Source organism: Calypte anna, chromosome 2 (genome assembly GCF_003957555.1).
Source record: "Calypte anna isolate BGI_N300 chromosome 2, bCalAnn1_v1.p, whole genome shotgun sequence".
In the NCBI taxonomy this organism is placed as follows: domain Eukaryota; kingdom Metazoa; phylum Chordata; class Aves; order Apodiformes; family Trochilidae; genus Calypte; species Calypte anna.
In genome coordinates this window covers 97,936,006-97,953,548 of record NC_044245.1, presented here as the reverse complement: position 1 = coordinate 97,953,548, position 17,543 = coordinate 97,936,006, and the positions used below count along the sequence as shown (strand labels likewise).

The following is a 17,543-nucleotide window of genomic DNA, read 5'->3' as shown; positions in this document are numbered from 1 at the left end:
AGAGACCAGCGATAGCCTTGCTGCAACCTTCTTTCAGCAATAAGGTCTCCCCTCAGCCTCCTTTTGTCCAGACTAAATGACTCCAGGTTCCCTCAAATGTTCCTCATAAGACCTGTTCTCCAGACCCTTCATCAGCTTTGTTGTCCTTCTTTGGACATGCTCCAGCACCTCAGTGTCTTTCATTGTATTTGTATTTTGCCATCAAGAGGGTAATTTAAAAAGGCCTATTTTTTTTTCCAGTTGTTTGGTTTTCATCATCTAATTTTGTTCTGTGTTGAGATTTACATTTATTTCTTTGTTTTTAAAGTACTTTGAAAATATCTGTGCTGCCATCTGGGCCTCAGTATGAAGTGGTGATAAAAGGCGAGGCAGAGTCTGAGGAAAAGAAACCTGCTGCAGGCTGTTCAGACATCCCACCCATTCTCTCCAACAGGCAGTACATCGCCTGGGGGGGAGTAACACTTGGAGCATCAGTGTAAGTATAAGCTGGGCAGATGTTCATATAGGAAATAATGTTAAGTATTTCACATCACACTTAAAGTAAAACTTTCTTAATGTTCCTGTTCACGTTAATAATCCACAGATGATAAACTATATTATTTTTTGGCTAAACTGAGAGAGGCAATTTATTACAAGTTGGTTTTGCTCAAGAAATTTTTGGAAACAAATAGTGATCTTCTTTGAGCTTTTTGTATTTTTGAAGACTCTTTAGTTACTGTTAGAGTAGTATCTGATTTTGTAAGATTAATGTATTATATAAGTAAAAATTTAATAGAACATATTTTCCAAGCACGTTGATGGAAATATTCTATTCTTTTTACAGCTACCTCTTGTTAGAAATAAATCTCTATGCTTAAGTTCATCCATTAAAACTATAGGAATCCAGTCTCATATTGTAATTTGACTATCCAAATAGTACAGATTTAACTTTCTTGAATTAATTAATTTGAATGCTAAAAGCTATTGTGATGGAGAATCCATGGCTTCCCTAATAATGATTACATTATCCTTCAAACTAGTTCTTGTCTGAACTTTTTTAGTTTCAAGTTTACAATTTCAATATTCCATGATTTACTGAAACTGTTCATAATTGTCTAGATATACTTCTTTTGTATGTAAAGACTGCAAGTTTTGCATATCTCTGAACTTGTACTATTACTTTAGGCACTAATCCACTGTTGGTTTTATACTGACCTTTTTGAACAGTCTGGTTCAAAAAGTTCCCTGGTTATTTAAAAATGATCCATGTTTGTAGCAAAGAACTAATTCTGATGCCTATATAGTTTCTTTTTTGCTTTGTTAAGGTGATGTATTTTGAGCACAGTAGTTTTTGGTGTTTGGGAATCACTTTCTCTTCCTGTATGCTGCTACCTTGTTATTTTCTGTTCCTCCTGAAAATGAATTTTGGTTGACTTTTGGCTTTAGGAAGATGGAATGATTTTTAGTTTTTTTATTCAAACAGAATACAAAACAGTATCTGCCATTGAAAACTGGGGAAGAGACTTTTCTCTCCATGCTCTGCTTTGATTCTAAGTGCATGATCCTGCCTCTTCCTTTATCTTGTTACCAGTTCGTACGGCTTGTCACATCCTTCTGTTATTATTTTTTGACATGTTATGATGATAAAGACACTCACTCTACTTGCTGGAGAGGTTTCCTTCCTCTGTCAAGGAAGGATCTGAGTATCAGAAGCCTCGTCAATGCCAGGTTATATTGGAGAGGAAAAAAAATTACTTTTTGGTCAACCAGATGCTGCCTCGTGGCCATAGCTTTTTGGGTTACTACATTGTTGAAAAGTACACAAAAAGTTATTAATTTAGTTCTTTACAGCTGTGGCAGTGAATCTGAGGCAGACTACTCACAAGTCTATCTGCATAACTAAGTGGCTCTGGCTAATCTAATTATAACTGTCTTAAAGTGTTTCTTTAAAGAATTTTTGTATGGACACAACCACTTGCTTTAAGAGCTTAAGTGGTTAACTACAGCGCTTGAACTTCAGAGAAGTTGTATTTACAGGTATTTTGAAGTCGTTTTGCTGTATGAGGGTTGGTGTGTATAATATTGTAAATTCTACAAATTTGAGAATACAGAAGTAACTTTCTAGTGTAGTCCAATAGGAAATTTTTAAAACAAAATAATTTAAAAATTGACTATCCCATTTTCATTGTTTTGTGAATACACATATGTAGTTAATTTACATGTGCTGTACAACATATCTAATCCTCATATATTTCAGCCAACAGAAGTTAACTTTAAGAAATTACTCTTCATCTGAAACCCAGCATTTAAGACTGTTGATCAGAGGCCAGGATCAAGACTGTTTTCAGGTAACAATCACAGAAATTTCTCTTTAGTGTTTATGACAACTCTCAGGATACAGTTGTGATAGAAAGGTCTTTGCCCTGAGTGATTTTCTCTTTATAAATATCAATGTCTAGCAGGCTATGTGACAGCTTTTTAAGCTGTGTAGAACAGCAGTCAGTGGCTGTTCTTGCTGGAAAGATTCCAGGCCTTACTCCAAGGGACTTGGTATACACGAGGGACAAAGAAAAACTGGAATTTTGGGGAATTACCATACCTAGAGATTTGTTACATAGTGTGCGTATATCGCTGTCCCCTTTTGTCCTCAGGTATTCAGGTTCTGGGTTTAAATCTTAGTTGAGAGGGAATTAATGCAGTGTTGGTTAAGTTCAGCCTTTATTATGGATTGAAAACAAAAAGTGTCTGTGCTCTAAACAGAGAACTGATGTGGTTGTGGGAGTAGAAAGTCTCGGACTTGTTCTTTTCTGTTGCATGTTAAGCATTGCAGACATAAAAATATGGCATTGCCAACTGAGTTAATTCAGGTTTTGAATAAATTAATTCTGTGTTACTAGTAAATCATTACTATGTTTTTATTATTGTAGTCACTCACTTCTGCTGTCTTCATGTTTATAGCTTCAGAGTATATTTGGATCAGAAGAACGCTTAACTAGTAGTTGGGAACTCAGAATCCGTCCCAAGGAAGACACTAACATATACTTGATATTTAGACCCACTCGAATAACTTGCTGCTTTGCCAAGCTGGAAATCAAACATCTGGGGCCTCAATCACGGCCAGGACTTAAGTTTAGTGTAAGAATCCCAACCTAACTTCTAATAAGTTTAATTTTTTGTAATTATTTTAAATCTACTGCTAAATAACTGTTTCAGTCAGAAAACTGACTGAAATTTTTTAAGGTATATACTGTGCATGTCTATATACTTGTTAAAGATTGTGTGGGCACTACATTTTAGTTTGAACATTAGCCTCAATTTTGTATGAACTTTTCTCCTTGTGAAGAAAGATTTTTATATGTTAAAAGCATGCCAAGATTTTAAACCTGTAACTGTAAAAAAATAAACATTTATCTAGTTTTATAGGTAGGCCTTAAATTAGTTTGCAGTAAAACTTGAAAATTAGGTCTTTTTATTTCTTGCAAAGTCTCTTGAGTTCACTTTTTAAGCCTTTCTTTAAACTTGAAATATCTTTTGTGTGGTTTCTTTTTTCTGTCCCCCTAGATACCGTTATCTGGATATGGAGGAACAAGCAATATAATTTTGGAAAATGTTCTTAGTCTGTTAGATAATTATATGGTAACACTGGAGAGGATGTTACCTGGAAGATCAAGGAAAACTACTTTCTGTGTAAGAAATACAGGTTCTCGAGCTGCCTATGTTAAAGCACTGTGCTTTGCAAACCTAAGGACAGAAACTGTTATGGAACCTCAGGTAATGACGGTATCTCCAGAGAAGTTTGTACTAAGAGAAGGAACACATGAAGTAAGTATAATACCTGATTCTGAGCAAGTTTTATTATTTTGAAACCTAAAAATGTAATTAATATAAATGTGATCAATGAGAGTGTGTTGCATTAGTTATTTATTAAAATCTTGCACGTGTTAAATCCTGTTTTACTTCTATTGCAGTATTTTGTTGACTCGTACTCTAAATGTTAGTACCAACAATAAAATTTTTTTCTGAGTATAGTGTGTCTGTTTTATCAGGAGATTACTGTAATGTGGAATCCAATGGAAGAGGAGAACTTTCATAAAAAAACCACAGTGATATCATCATTATGTCTTTTCTGGGGAGATGAAATTTCTAGGCAGCAGTATCGTAGGTAAGATGTGCTTTGCTGTTTTAACAGATATGTTTAAAAATTTAAACCTAGAGGTGTATACCATCATGAGTATTGTTTTAACATGCGTTCAAAAGTAGCAAGAAAAAACAAAAGACAAATGATTTGAAGTGATCTAGCAAGTCTTTCCTGTGGTAGGTTGCTTGGTGGGGGGTTGGCTTATTTGTGGGGTTTCTTGCATACTATAGAACAATTCTAGTTAAGATTTTTATTTTCTGTTTACATTGTTGAATTTGAATGTTTCTGTCTTGGGACAAAATCTTTGGGTGTGTTTTGGTTTTTTTGGTATCAGAAGAGGTTTGTGTTCTGCCTTAGTATCTGTCTTTCTAATATGTATGTAGCTTTACTTTTTAAAGAAAAGATTCATGGAAGGAGTGGTATGTAAATTCTGCAGTACTAAGGTTTTGACAAGATTTGCATCTTGGTTTGCTGAATTTTGTTGACGAAGGCAATGTTTGAGTAGATGTGGATGTGAGAGAAATAACACTTGCATGCTTGTAACGGTGATGAAATTTTAAGAATATATCATATTGAACTTCAGTAGAGGCCACGTTATTCTGCATTTCAGTTTGCAGAACGCAAATGCACAAAAATGGCAAACTCTGCTTTTAATAGCATAAGTGGCACTTTAAACTTGTGCTGTATATAGTGATAATGCAAAATGCTAAGAATAGGCAGAGCTGTTGTGATGATAATCATTCAGTGCAAAATTTCAGAATAGCAGTATTTCACTCATTTTTAAATGTGATTACCTGAAACTTTACCAAAGCCATTTATTTATTTTTATCCCATTAAAGTATTAAAACTAGCTGAATCTGTATGACTTTGAATAAAAGACTAATGGAATAACTGCATCTGTGACCTTCTAGATTAGAAAATTTGCTTATCTCAGACATCTCAGAAGATGCTTGTTACTGTTTTTTGTATAAACTTTTGTCTGAGTCAGTGCTCACTGTCATTGAATCCTTCTTAAAGGTCAGAAATATTTAGGTGGAAGCTTTGGTCTACTACTTAACAAAAACTCCATTGAGAAGCTTGATTCACCTATATAGGTAGTGTTGAAAACTTTTTTTTTAAAATTCAGACTCTGGACTTTGGTACATAAGTGAAATAATTTGCTTACTAATCAGCAGGCATGACATTTCGTTCTTGAACATGGTGGTCTACTAGATTGTTTCTTGGTGGGAGCTTTTCTGAAGTTTCCCTTGAAAATTTGAGAGAGATGCTTATTTCTTGAAATGACTGAGTACTGTAAGAGAACCAAACCCCGGTGTGTAGTTTTGTAGTGAAACAAGAACAGGAGCTGGGACTTAGGGACAGGAATGTGAAATGAGTAATCTGCCTATTCTGACTTGTGACTCAAGTTGTTTGGTTTAAAAATAAACATAGTCAGCATCCTGTCAAGTAGCTTAAACCTGACAGTTAGTAGTGCTCGAGGTATCTTTCTACCTCCATGGCCCTGACCCTCTTTATGTGCTAGCTTTCCTCTCATTGACCTGTATTTTTCTTCTGCCCAGGGAGGCTGTGGATGCTCCCTGTCTGGAAAAGTTCAAGGCCAGGCTGGATGGGGCTTTGAGCAACTTGATGTAGCAGGTGTCCCAGCCTGTGCAGGGGAGCTGGAACTCAGATGGTCTTTATGGTGCCTTCCAACCTTAGCCATTCTATTTAGTCTATGATTTTTCACAGGCCTGTTTATATCTCTGTGCCTCCTTTCTGTTCTGTTCGTGGTCATGCTCCTTGGCTCCATGTTCCTTCTCCTAGCTGACACCTGCTGCCACTGTGGCATTGCCTTGCCATTTTTCCCTTCAAAAGGCTTTCACTCGCAACAAAAATAGCATTCCCTGCTTCTTGTGATGATGGAAAAATCACACTGATTCTTGATATACATAGCAGAAATCTAAGCAGGTTTGACTGACAGCAGAGAATAAGTATCTTGGAAATACAAGTGCATGGGAGCACTTCTTTCAGTGGTTCCTTTTACTGTGCAGCAACAGAGCAGGTATTTCTTTAATTATTTTAAGATTATGAGAAGATTGCAGTTTTAAACTAATGTTTGCAGATTTGAGCTTGGTGTATTTGAGAAACAAAAGTTGTGCTGAATTCTTACCAATCTTATCAGTGTATTGAAATTGTTGTTCCCAATACTTTGTGTAATTTATTGACTCTTGTTTTTTTATCCCTTTAACAGATCTATGATGTGTAATCCTCAAATAGTAAAACAAATAATCCCAGAAGACAGCTGCCTGAGAAATACTGTATTTGATGAAGAATTTCAAGGGGAGCAGCTTGTGACAGAAGGTAAGCTTATGTCTTGTTAAAAGGAAAATGTAATATTTGGGTTTGGGTGGAAATACGTGCTGTTAGGTTTGAATCCTAGTTATTTTTGATTTTTGGTAAAGGTAGAAACTAAGTTACTGATTTGGATGGAACTTGGTTTCTTTCATTCAGTACCTATTTTGAACAACTTATTATACTTTTCTCCTAGAAAAATGAAACTCCAATCTAGGAAAGTTATAGCATTAGAAATGCTCTGTTTGAAGAGTATTCGCCTTGCTATTAATAACTGCGATTCAGTTTCTTTTACACAGGTGTATTTGAAAATCGAGAGGCAGATAGCTTTGTTGACATGAAAACAGATTTCCCTTCCTAAATGAATAATTATTTTTTTTACTACTCTTGTGATAGCAATGAATTTATTAAAAAAGACTAAAAAGACTGTGCTATACTATAACAGTGGCATTAACTCCTCCCAAAAAAACCCAACAACCAATTTCCCTTTTCTCAAATTGTTCAGTCTCTTTATTGTCCTGAACAAGTTGACTGTCAAACCCTGTTTCTTAAGTTAGTTCTTTAGTTCTTTGCACGTATGGAAAGATGTTACTATTCTAAGGCTACTACATCTGAAAAAATGTTAGTCTGATTATTTCCTTGTAAGAAGTCTGTTCACTTTTTTTTTCTTTTCTGTAAGATGCTACCTTTAAGGTGAAGAAGAGTAGGTTATTTTTTTGACATCTAAATGATTTTTTACTTTTTGGGCTTTAAAATGGAAGATGGAGATGATTCTGAAAAAAACCTCTAAGAGTATACTGTCTTGGCTCCAAGGATTGCTTTTAATTTCAAGTTGCATCCCTAGAATGTTTTGGTTTCCATTCATTATTGCCTTAATCTAGAGGTATTTGAAAAACCTATGAAGAAATTATGGATGTATGTTGTGCCAGCTTTTCACCAGTCTGCTCATTTGATTCATCTATGTGGTACAGTCCAGGGCCAGCAGCTGGAGGGATGCTGTATACATGCATCTTCTTGATGAGCTTTTATCCTTATCAGCCGGAGGGGGGAACAGGATGAGTCCAATGGTGCTGTTTGTGTTTGTTGGAGTGCTCTGTGTTTCTGTTTGGGTTGGTCTGTCTGGGTGGCTCTCTGTGTGAGTGCTTACTGGGAAGACACACCTGAGTCTTGCTGCTTGATGGACCAACAGCAGCATTGCCCTCTACTAGGCTACCAGGCTCAACTACTCTGAAACACAGGTTTACCACACGAGTCACCTTTTATGTACTGATTAATATGCTTCTAGTTGCTTAAGTATGCTTTAGTTACTAATATTTAACATCTAGCAACTTATTCTAAAGTAGTTTGAATCATTTTGTAACTTCTGTATGTGGGCTGTCCAAATGAATTTAGTTGGCAGTGCATATTAGCATCTTACCTGCATACGGGTTAAAAAAGAGGGAAGAAATTCTGAAATGCTTCACAAGAACTTCTTAGGCTTTTCTGGGTACCATATGATACGTCTATGTTTTCATGATCTATGTACTTCTGTGTTTTACAGGATCTAAGCCTTTGTATAAAATTTTTTCTATCTCTTGTGATTGTTGAAGATCATGCTGTTTGCATGCTGTGATTAGATCTGACACTTTTGGGTCCTGAATTGTGTGCATTGTGGTCTTGGCATTTATTTTAATGATATCATGAACTAGCCATTTTTTATATTTGATAGGCCAGCATTAAACTGTGACAGCAGCAAAGGATGAAATATCTGGATCAAATGTACCTTGTGTGAAAAGTGTTAACTTCTTGATTCTATCTATACAATACGAAATGGCTCAAAACAAAGGAGAAAACTTTGACCTGATTTTTAAACATTTTGATGAAATGTTTTATTTTTAAGTCATACTCTTACATTCCTGAGCTTTTGAACATTTATGGGTATAATGAATTAAATAATGAAGTGGTAGGTTGAATGGACTGAGTAATTGAAAAATAATGTAACTCAGATTCAGTCTCTCTCTGAAGGCTTCAGAATGTCTGTGTATCAGAGTAAAAAAAATAGAACAGCTTTAGTTTGGCATAGAATCAGATTTGTATATAAGATGTGCATAAAGGTTGTATTTAAAGGTGTGCATTTAGGTTTACATTTAAATGTTGATTTATGCCTGATAATTGAACTTGTAGTAACTAATCTTTTTGAATGATCTTGGATAGGATATCTTGGCAAACGGATTAACTAAGGCTATATGCCAAATTTCTGTTGTGTAATTTGAGTATTATAGATTTGTTTGTATTAAAATCGCTCTGTTACTCTCGTTTTTAGTATGTGATTTCGAACGGAGGCCAAAAGATATCCATCTTTTCTATGCAAATATGCAAAAGATTACCCTTTTTGTCCTTGGAAATTCCAATTTTGGTCGGGATGAATTTCAGCAGTCTCCTGGACGTCATTCGGAATCAGATAGGTAATGTAGCTGTAAGGCTGACTCCTAACTGAAGCGCATCTCGTTTCATTGAACATTTTAATGTCAGTAATTAAAATTGACTTGTTCTACAGTGAAAGAGCTGGCTCTATGAAGAGAATGGCTCTAATGAATAATACCTAGGTGGCTTTTATAACTGTTTTTCTCTGCCAAGTCTGTTTAGATTTTTGCAATATTTTTTAAACTAATCTCTTAATTGACACTGTTCACTTTATCTGCAACCTCCTATCCTTCATGTGAAGAAACTGTTTTATTTATTTATTTTTTCCATAGACACTTCCAAAGTGAACTTGTAGTCCTAATAGGGCAATTATAACTTCATTCCTTGTAATGAATTTTTGACACCTGGAATAGAAATGGAGATATTATGAAGGTTTAATGGCCTTTTCCTTGTTCACCTCATAGGCCAGTCTTTCAATGTAGTGTGTACTGTGCTCATCAGAAGAATGATCAGTGGTGAGGCTGCCACCATCCCCATCATCCTCTCAAATGAAGTGGTCCAGGAGGATTTCCTTGCAGAGCTGGCAGAGACCTCGTTGTTAAAATGGACCTGTCACTTTTGGTTATTCAGACTGCTGTAGTGTTAGGAGGTCTGAAGAGGGAAAGAGACATCCAAATCCTATACAGGTCCTACTGATTAAGATAGTGTAGCGTAAAATCAAAATAAAGATGAGTTAACTTTAAAAGGAATGTATTTTCATAGCTTGTTTCTTGAAACTTCATGGTTTTAATTTTCAAGATCCTGTTGCATTGGTGACAAAAGGGTCCTAGCTAGTTCTGTTGTGTTTAACATCTACATCTCGAGCTGTTTTCTTGGAATTGCTTGTACGTGTTCAGCTCCAGATGCAGAACACTTTGGAATACTTGACAGATTTGTGGCTAGCAAGGTGTTTGTCAGGTATAGTGGTATTGCTAAGATAAAGGCTGGAAAAGAGTATCTGCAGCAGCTAGCAGGACATTTCTCTAATTTAGCACTTGTCATTGGTTTGTTTTTCCATTCAGGAGCCTTATCAGTTCTTCTAGTTTTGAATGTGCTCTCTGACTAAGCATCACAAAGCTCTCAGTTTCTGAGTAGACTGTAATTCTGATCTGAGAGTGTTTAGTACTTGTCTGACTGTTAGGAAATTTCATGTCAAGGAAATGGTGTGAATGAGTTGCCTTCCTGGTTCCATTGCTTTCATAATGGATGAATTCTCGCAGGTACTGGTTCAGCTGTTCTGAATCAAGTCAGGATTCTCAGAAGCATTAAATGTAGAAGTAGAAATACAGTGAAGAGCTTTACGTTTATCCAATGTTTTATGGAGCAAAATTTATGTATTTTTTTTTCTTGTTGATTTCTGCTTTTATTTCAGTATTTAAAATCAAACTTCTGTGTTAAGCTTTTAAATTAAGAAAATGAGTGGAATCCTAAAGTAACAGCTTCCTAGCTTTTATATATGATCTTATTTGCCATATATTTTGAAAGCAAAGGTGTGAAATGCTAGGCCGTGAAGATGATGAAGGGTGGAGAGACTGAAGATCTGGGTTTGTTTAGTGTCAAGCAGAGAAGACTTAAGTTGGGGGAGGATCAAGTAGAAATACTTGATAGGGAAGTATCAAAGAGGAAGAGTCTTTCCAGTGGTGTCCAGTGATAGGACAAGAGGCAATGAACACAGACATAAATGCAGAACACTTAATTTAAACTTGAGAAAAAAACCCCAATCTGATGTTCTGGTGAGGGTTATTAGGCACTAGAACAAGTTGCCCAGAGAGACTCTAAAGTCTTCATGTGTGGAAAAATTAAAAACGTGGATGGACAGTGCCCTGAGTAACCTGCTGTAGGAAACCTTGCCTTGAGCAGGAATGTTGGACTATGTTATCTCCCTACTGACCTCCAGCATTCTTTGAAACACAACTTGCATTGTCTTATTTCTCTCTGCAGTACCCTTGTAATATGAATAAAGTATGTATAGAGAAAGCATTTTATCACCTGAAAATAATTGTTTATTTTAGTACACTCTGTTCTGAATGATACTTTCCATGTCTCAATATTATGTGGAAAAAAAAATAGAAATAAAGCAATAGCAATAAAGCTGTTGAATTTTTTTTTTGTAATAATAATGAAGAATTTAATTAAATTGACACCCCATGTAAAGAATGTTATATTTCAGTACTAAAGTTTGAGAAGTATTGAGTAGGCTTATTATAGTTACTGAAAAGTTATTTTTCTTACTACTTTTGCTTAACCCAATCTTATTTTCAGACCTGAGATCTCTGTCAGACATATGAATGCAACTTTGGATGTTCTTCCTGTTAGAGGACCTCAGAGTCATCCATTACCTGCAAAAACTGATGAGCTGGTTCAGAATCAATCAGAAGCTCAAGAGTCTTGGGCTGTTAAACCTGAGTACTTGACTTTGACATGTCCTTCTATTAGTAAGTATTTTTTGAAGCTAGTAAAATAACCATTCTAGTATTAAAATACTGTGTACTGTGTTAGTAATTACTTTGTATATGTGGCTTGGCCAATAATTTTGCTGCAGTAGCTTTAGATCTAAACAGTAAACTTGGTACAAACCAGTTTTGGTTAAAATGTCAGAGGTAGTGGCCGGTGTGTGTTGTGTATATATATATTGCACACCTGTGAAGACTTTAAAGCATTATGAAGGTAAAAATAGGGCAGAAAATGCTCTATCTTAAGTGCTGCATCTCTGAATCTTGGGAACTCCTGTGAATTTTTGCACATTTTAACTTTTTATAGCTATTCTTATATTACAGGTGAAAATGCAGACCCTGAACATGTGCATATTTTCAACAATTCTATTAGGATGTTGAGATTTGAGCTTTTGTGGCCAGCTCATTGCCTTACTATAACCCCACAACATGGAATTATTGAACCAGAGTAAGTTGCTTTTCTTTTTATATGAAAATATGGGATTTTGGAGATACTTTGTTAGTTTAGGAATTAAGTTAATTTAGGAATTTTAGTTTTCAGGAGTTGTATTTTAGTTTCTTTAGACTACACTCTTTAGAGTGCTTTAGTCAGGTATGTGAAAATTCAGCTTTTATCTTTTCGAACCTTATGGTTTTTTTTTTGGTTTTGGACCTTATCTTTTTAGGTCTTTATAGAGGGCATGTTGTTCTGCTACTGACAAAGTTACCTGGAGGCCAGGCATTTTCTGTGCCTGGAAATAATATTATCAGTGCATAGTTTTCCATGAGCTGGATGGTGAACAAAGCCAAAGTTGTGAAAATCTCCTTTTGTAGTAGATTTTTATAGAGTGACCTCTAGGTTTAAAACCAAAAAGGACTCCTTCCTCCCTCTCTCCCCCAACAAACAAACAGATCCCAAAGTAAGGGTTTTCCAAGAATGCTGCTTTTTTGGCAACTTAGTGTTTCCTTTTGCAAACGTGTTGATATTTATCAGAACTTAATTTTTTGTTTTGTTTTGTTTTTTGTTTCCTAACAAAAGTGGGGTTTGCCATTTAGCCTTTGTTTTCTCAGGACCACTTGGTATGAAAAGAATTACATGCTAGTGTTGAGTCACATGTGTCTCAATTAGCAGTATTTTAGAACAGTAGTCATAGTATCACTGCATATATGTATGAGACTTTGCACCATTAAGGCCATTAACATCTGCTAGTTGAAGTTTGTTGAGATGGTCGTGTTGTGACACTGATTTTGGGACTTTCATGTGGGAACTGATCTTCCTACACGTAACTTTTAAAATGCCAGGTGCTGTGCTAATGACATCTTAAGCTGATTCTTTTGAAGTTTGAGTGCTTTTGTTAGCAGACAACCAATAACCTTTGCTTCAGTGATTTTTTTTTTTACTAATTTTTTTAACACTTTAGTGCTTACTCTCTCCCCTCCTATTTAAATGTCTTTAGAATATGGAACACAATCAGAATTTATATTGTCAATCATCAGATTACTGTGTGAGACTAACTGCTTCAAGTGAGTTTAGATTCTTCAGTGTCCTCTTCTCTGAATAACTATAGAAAGCATGCATAAGATTGAAAGGCTTTTCTGTTTTCCTTGACCAATTCTGCATGGGAGGAAGGAGAGCAATCTGCTTCTTTAAAACTAGAACTAGTTTGAATGGTTCTTGAAATGCAGTATGTGCAATTATACTTTGTTCAAACAGTAAAATTTCCTTATTGCCCAGTATTGAGGCTTATTTTTCTAAATCAAGTAACTGTTTGCTTTACAAGGCCTGACCAGTTGTGTATGTTAATAATGGATTTACTCTTTCCAGTGCCCCCTTATACAACCATGAATGTCAAGTTTGTAAAACGTGTTAGTGTAGGTTTCTGACTACTAAAGCTTGATAATATAATGGTTGTCTGGATACCTTAAATTTAGCTATCTCAAGATCATCTTACCTGCTATCCTAAAAGTGCATCTTTATCTTTGAGGGGCTGGTGAGATCTGTAGATATTCTACTATGAAGATCATGCTTTTTTTTTTTTTTCCTTAGGAGCAGTACACTGATTCTGGTGAGTCCTAATCCATCGCTTGCTACAAAGCCTTCATTAATTCCTTGGAGTGGCCTGATCTATATCCATTGTGATAATGGACAAAAGGTACATGTCTCACTTGAAAGTTGAGATTGAAATTTTGCCTTGCAGAATGAGGTATAGTAACATTGTTAAAACCGTTTAGGTAGGTGATAGCAGTTCTGTCAACTTCCATTATTCTCTCTAATTTGTACAGTTCTCTGTTAAGAGAAAAGCAAATAAATGTAGTTAGGGTGCCATTTTACAAACTGAGATTCTTAGTTTGTAATCTCATATCTAAAGAACATTAATTCTCTTCATTCATTCTCTAAGAATTCCTGCGACTGAATTACCAGCAAAATTGTATCTGTACACCTGCTACTGCCTTATGCATAATTTTCTAGAAAAGCTTCATTTATACATACAGACACATGCCTATATAAAAATATACATAAAGTATACATAATATTTTAAAGTAAAAGAAGTTAAAGGAGGCTATTGGACACGTTGCTGTAGCTCTCTTAAGGTAAACTTAAGCTTCTGTGCTAAAGAATGTCTAGAACAGGTTCTTTATCTTGCATTTTAATCCAAGATTTTTCCCTGATTAAATTAGGCATATAAACAAATTTTAGGAAGCCAGCAGTTTCTTCTTTTATCCATGTAACAGGAGAAATAACTCCTTGATAATCTCCACAAAGACACAATTTTTAAAATTTTTACAGCCAATATGTATTTTAGGTTACTTGTAACAATGTAGGGAGAGACAAATAAGACTGAATGGATAAAACAGCTTATCTACCTAGTTTTCTTCTCATGAAGGAAGTGGAGAAGGTGAAGTGTGGTACAGAACTGAAAATTGCCTTAAAAAAATAGGAAATGGCAAGAGTGTTGAAAAGAAGTATTTAAGAAGGGAATGGAGGCTGTGCACATAATAAACTATGTTACGTACTACAGTAGAAGAAAAGGATTTAAGAGAAGAAACCTACTAGGATAGAAGTAGAGAATGTTTCAAAACAATCAAATTGTTTTGAAAGAAATCTGGGAGTTGATAATGCTTTTGCCATTCTTTGCTACCTATCCAATAAAACAAAAAGCATACTAAGATTTTATTAACATTACCTGAAGTTTTAAAAGTGCTAATTGTATCAGAAGTGAACATGAAACTTGTTCTCTGAGCAGAGAGTATTGTAGAAATTGTCAATTAAATTGAACCCATTTAAGTTATTATTCCTGTATAAATCAAAATCTAAACAGTGAATTTTCAGCAAGTTTTCCTTGTTCTACAGTTTTTAAACTTTTTGAACTGAAGTTAGAGAAGATCTGGAATGTAAAGCTGAACACGAGCTCTTATTTGATATACATTTTTTTTCTTTCAAATCTCTCTCCAAATTGCACAAAAGTTTATTGAAGTGCGAATTCAAGAAAGGAATGTACAGAGTGTGTCTGGAGCAGACTTTCCATCTAGAAGATGTGATACATTGACTCAAAGTCCTACTGTTCATGTGGCAAAGCCTCTTTCAGCGTTCCCTCCAACAAAAGTGGAAATAAAGACAAAAACAGTTTTTTTTCCTAAAACAAGACTTGGACAAAGTTCAGGTAGTATTGCTATATCACTTAGTAAATGCAACAATCAGTAGTGTCTTGTGTTCAGGAGTTTTGCTTACTGTATTGCATGTTTGGGAACTTGAATGCCTTGACTTCATTTTTAGTCTGTTTAGTCTGACTGGTTTCCCTCTTCTGACTTCAATTTGAAATATTACCCTTTGCAATAGAACTCTTTCCATAAACCTTTTTTAATTTCTTCTCCTTACACAGTATAGTCACACTTTTCCTCACAGGTGGGTTTCCATACAGACAGGTAAGCTGGAATTTTTTAAAGCCACTATGGTGAGTGCAACCATGCTGTTTCTGGGCAAAGAGGGCGCTATGAGGTTACTGTGTTTTCTTAAAGGTTTTTTTAGGTTGTTGCACTTTTGCTGTAGACCCATTCTTCTCATCTGTGTATGTGTCCCTACAATACGAGATAAATCTGTGTGTAGCAGAGAAATAAATGTTCTTCCTTATGGGAATAGTCTGGTTATCCTTGTCTTGTACTTAATGATGAAATCTCAGATCTGCAGTCTATGCCTTTAATTCTCATAATGCTTACAGTCCTTCATATTACTGTATGAAATTCTCATCCTGTTATCTAGATACCAGATTTTTTTGGTAGTGTTAAATTTTCTAGATAATGAGGATTTTTTTTTAATGATTCACTGACAGTACATTTTTAACAGACTTTAGAAAGTTCAAGGCTTAAATTGTCAATTATATTGCGGGCTTTTTTGCTACACTTACGAAAGAGGAGTATAATAGTAATATAAGAGGAGGTTGGGTATCTTGGGGGGGGGGCTGGTACTTTTTTATACACTGGTATGTGAAGACATAAATCTGAATGCAGTAAACTAAGACTGGAGGTGACTCAGATGGCTCTGCTGTTTGTCGTGTGCTGCATTTATAAGAAAACTCCCTACTACCAGCCAAGGCATTCACATATAACATATGCTTCAGGGTTTTTTTAGAGGATTATCTTTTTATTGTTAGAATTATTGATAGTGAGATTTAGGTCTCACTTTGTTTTGTGTAAGCATCTTTACTGTGATTCTTCATTAGAAGCTTTCTTTGAGTATGCTCTTGGGAGTTTGAGAATTGTTCCCATTAAACTTATGTATATTGAATGAAGATGTTCAATATACAAGTCTGATATTTCTTTTCTAGAGAATTACTTGGAAATGGAGAATAAAGGGGATGAAAATGTGAAGTGGCATTTGTCATCTTTTGCACCACCCTATATTAAAGTGAGTAAATTCTTGCATTGGTACTATTATGCAAATATCTTGGGGTTTTTTCCTTCTGTCTTCCTGCTGTTCTTTTTCTCCCTCCATCCTCTTAAGAAAAGATAAATAAATTTGATCATGAACTCGGTTACAAAGTTTCTTTTTGCCTGTGTCTCTGTGTCAGAAATGTCTTACTTTTTTTGATCTTTAAAGTGCTCTCTGACTGTGAAGCCATCAGTGCTCTGTGGGACAGTTTCTGGTTCGCTTACTGGCTTATAGATTGCTTGTGCTTATCCAATATCATTTTCCAGGTTGCATGAGGTAGTTTAAGCATAAATGAAAGATCTGTGTACCTTTTGGCTTCAGAATGCTAAACTTACTTTGAGAGTTGTGCTGCTGGAACCATACTGTACATGGTATCTCTATAGGTAATTTTTTAGGTAGAGGGTATTTGACTTACACTGCTGTCACCTATACAATTGCTGTAGCTGTACCATTCATATTTGTAAATGCATCCTTGGGTTTTGATAGTCTGAAATGCTGTGATGGTCACTTGGATTTTAGACTAGAATTATTACAGTCTGTCATGAAATGATGAAAAATATTCCTGTAGCCCAAGAAGGTGGAGTTCCAGCTAGTCTGGAAGTCAGTAGTCATGGTGACTGCATAAATGTAATAGCTCGTCTTCACTAATTTGCTTTTAGGGCTATAATATTGTTTGTTCACTTGAAAGCAGCTTCATTTGGGTGGATTCACTCCTTTGAAGCATGCATGTGTGGGTGGATTGTGTAGTTTTGGGTTTGTTCCTCACTCTGAATCTGACCTAACTTTACTTGCAGGGTGTGGATGGCACTGGTTGTGTTTATAGAGTCGCCTACTCCGCGTTCATATGCTCCCAGATTTCTGGTATTCTTGAAGCTCATAGAGAAGAGAAGGTAAACTGATGTTTATAAATACTTCAGACAAACAGGAAAATAAGACCTTACATGAGAAATTCTCTGAAATAACAGCTGAGCTCTTAAAACTTTTTTTATTTAAAAAATGTGAAAATACTGGTCTTCCAAAACTGGGTTCTGGGATGTATCAGGTAGTCAGTAACTACTCACCACAACTGTTACAATGTTATCCGAGTTGATTCTGAGGATTCATACAGTCCGTAGCTTGACAATGGTGGTGTCTGTGGGTTGTGTTGGTGTTTTTTTTTAAAGATAATTTATTCCAGAATGAGAGAAACTTGCTTGGAATTATTTTATAGAATTTCATGTGAAAATCGCAAATAATACTGGGTTCTTATGAAACTGGTGTGAAAACTGGCTTCCCTTCTCCAAAGCAGTCTTGT

At 35.4% G+C, this 17,543-nt stretch overlaps 1 protein-coding gene across 1 annotated transcript in view; it reads left to right on the top strand.

Annotated features, from left to right (window-relative positions):
- The window catches only part of LOC103539092 (centrosomal protein of 192 kDa), a 78,749-nt gene that overhangs the window by 50,110 nt on the left and 11,096 nt on the right, over window positions 1-17,543 (top strand). Inside the window, exons 39-51 of the mRNA XM_030444673.1 lie at window positions 308-475; window positions 2,237-2,327; window positions 2,938-3,114; window positions 3,541-3,801; window positions 4,026-4,141; window positions 6,348-6,457; window positions 8,751-8,892; window positions 11,153-11,325; window positions 11,668-11,791; window positions 13,370-13,475; window positions 14,789-14,984; window positions 16,146-16,225; window positions 17,044-17,139. Of these exons, the coding sequence (XP_030300533.1) occupies window positions 308-475; window positions 2,237-2,327; window positions 2,938-3,114; window positions 3,541-3,801; window positions 4,026-4,141; window positions 6,348-6,457; window positions 8,751-8,892; window positions 11,153-11,325; window positions 11,668-11,791; window positions 13,370-13,475; window positions 14,789-14,984; window positions 16,146-16,225; window positions 17,044-17,139 (1,840 nt within the window). The remainder of the gene's footprint in view (window positions 1-307; window positions 476-2,236; window positions 2,328-2,937; window positions 3,115-3,540; window positions 3,802-4,025; window positions 4,142-6,347; window positions 6,458-8,750; window positions 8,893-11,152; window positions 11,326-11,667; window positions 11,792-13,369; window positions 13,476-14,788; window positions 14,985-16,145; window positions 16,226-17,043; window positions 17,140-17,543) is intronic.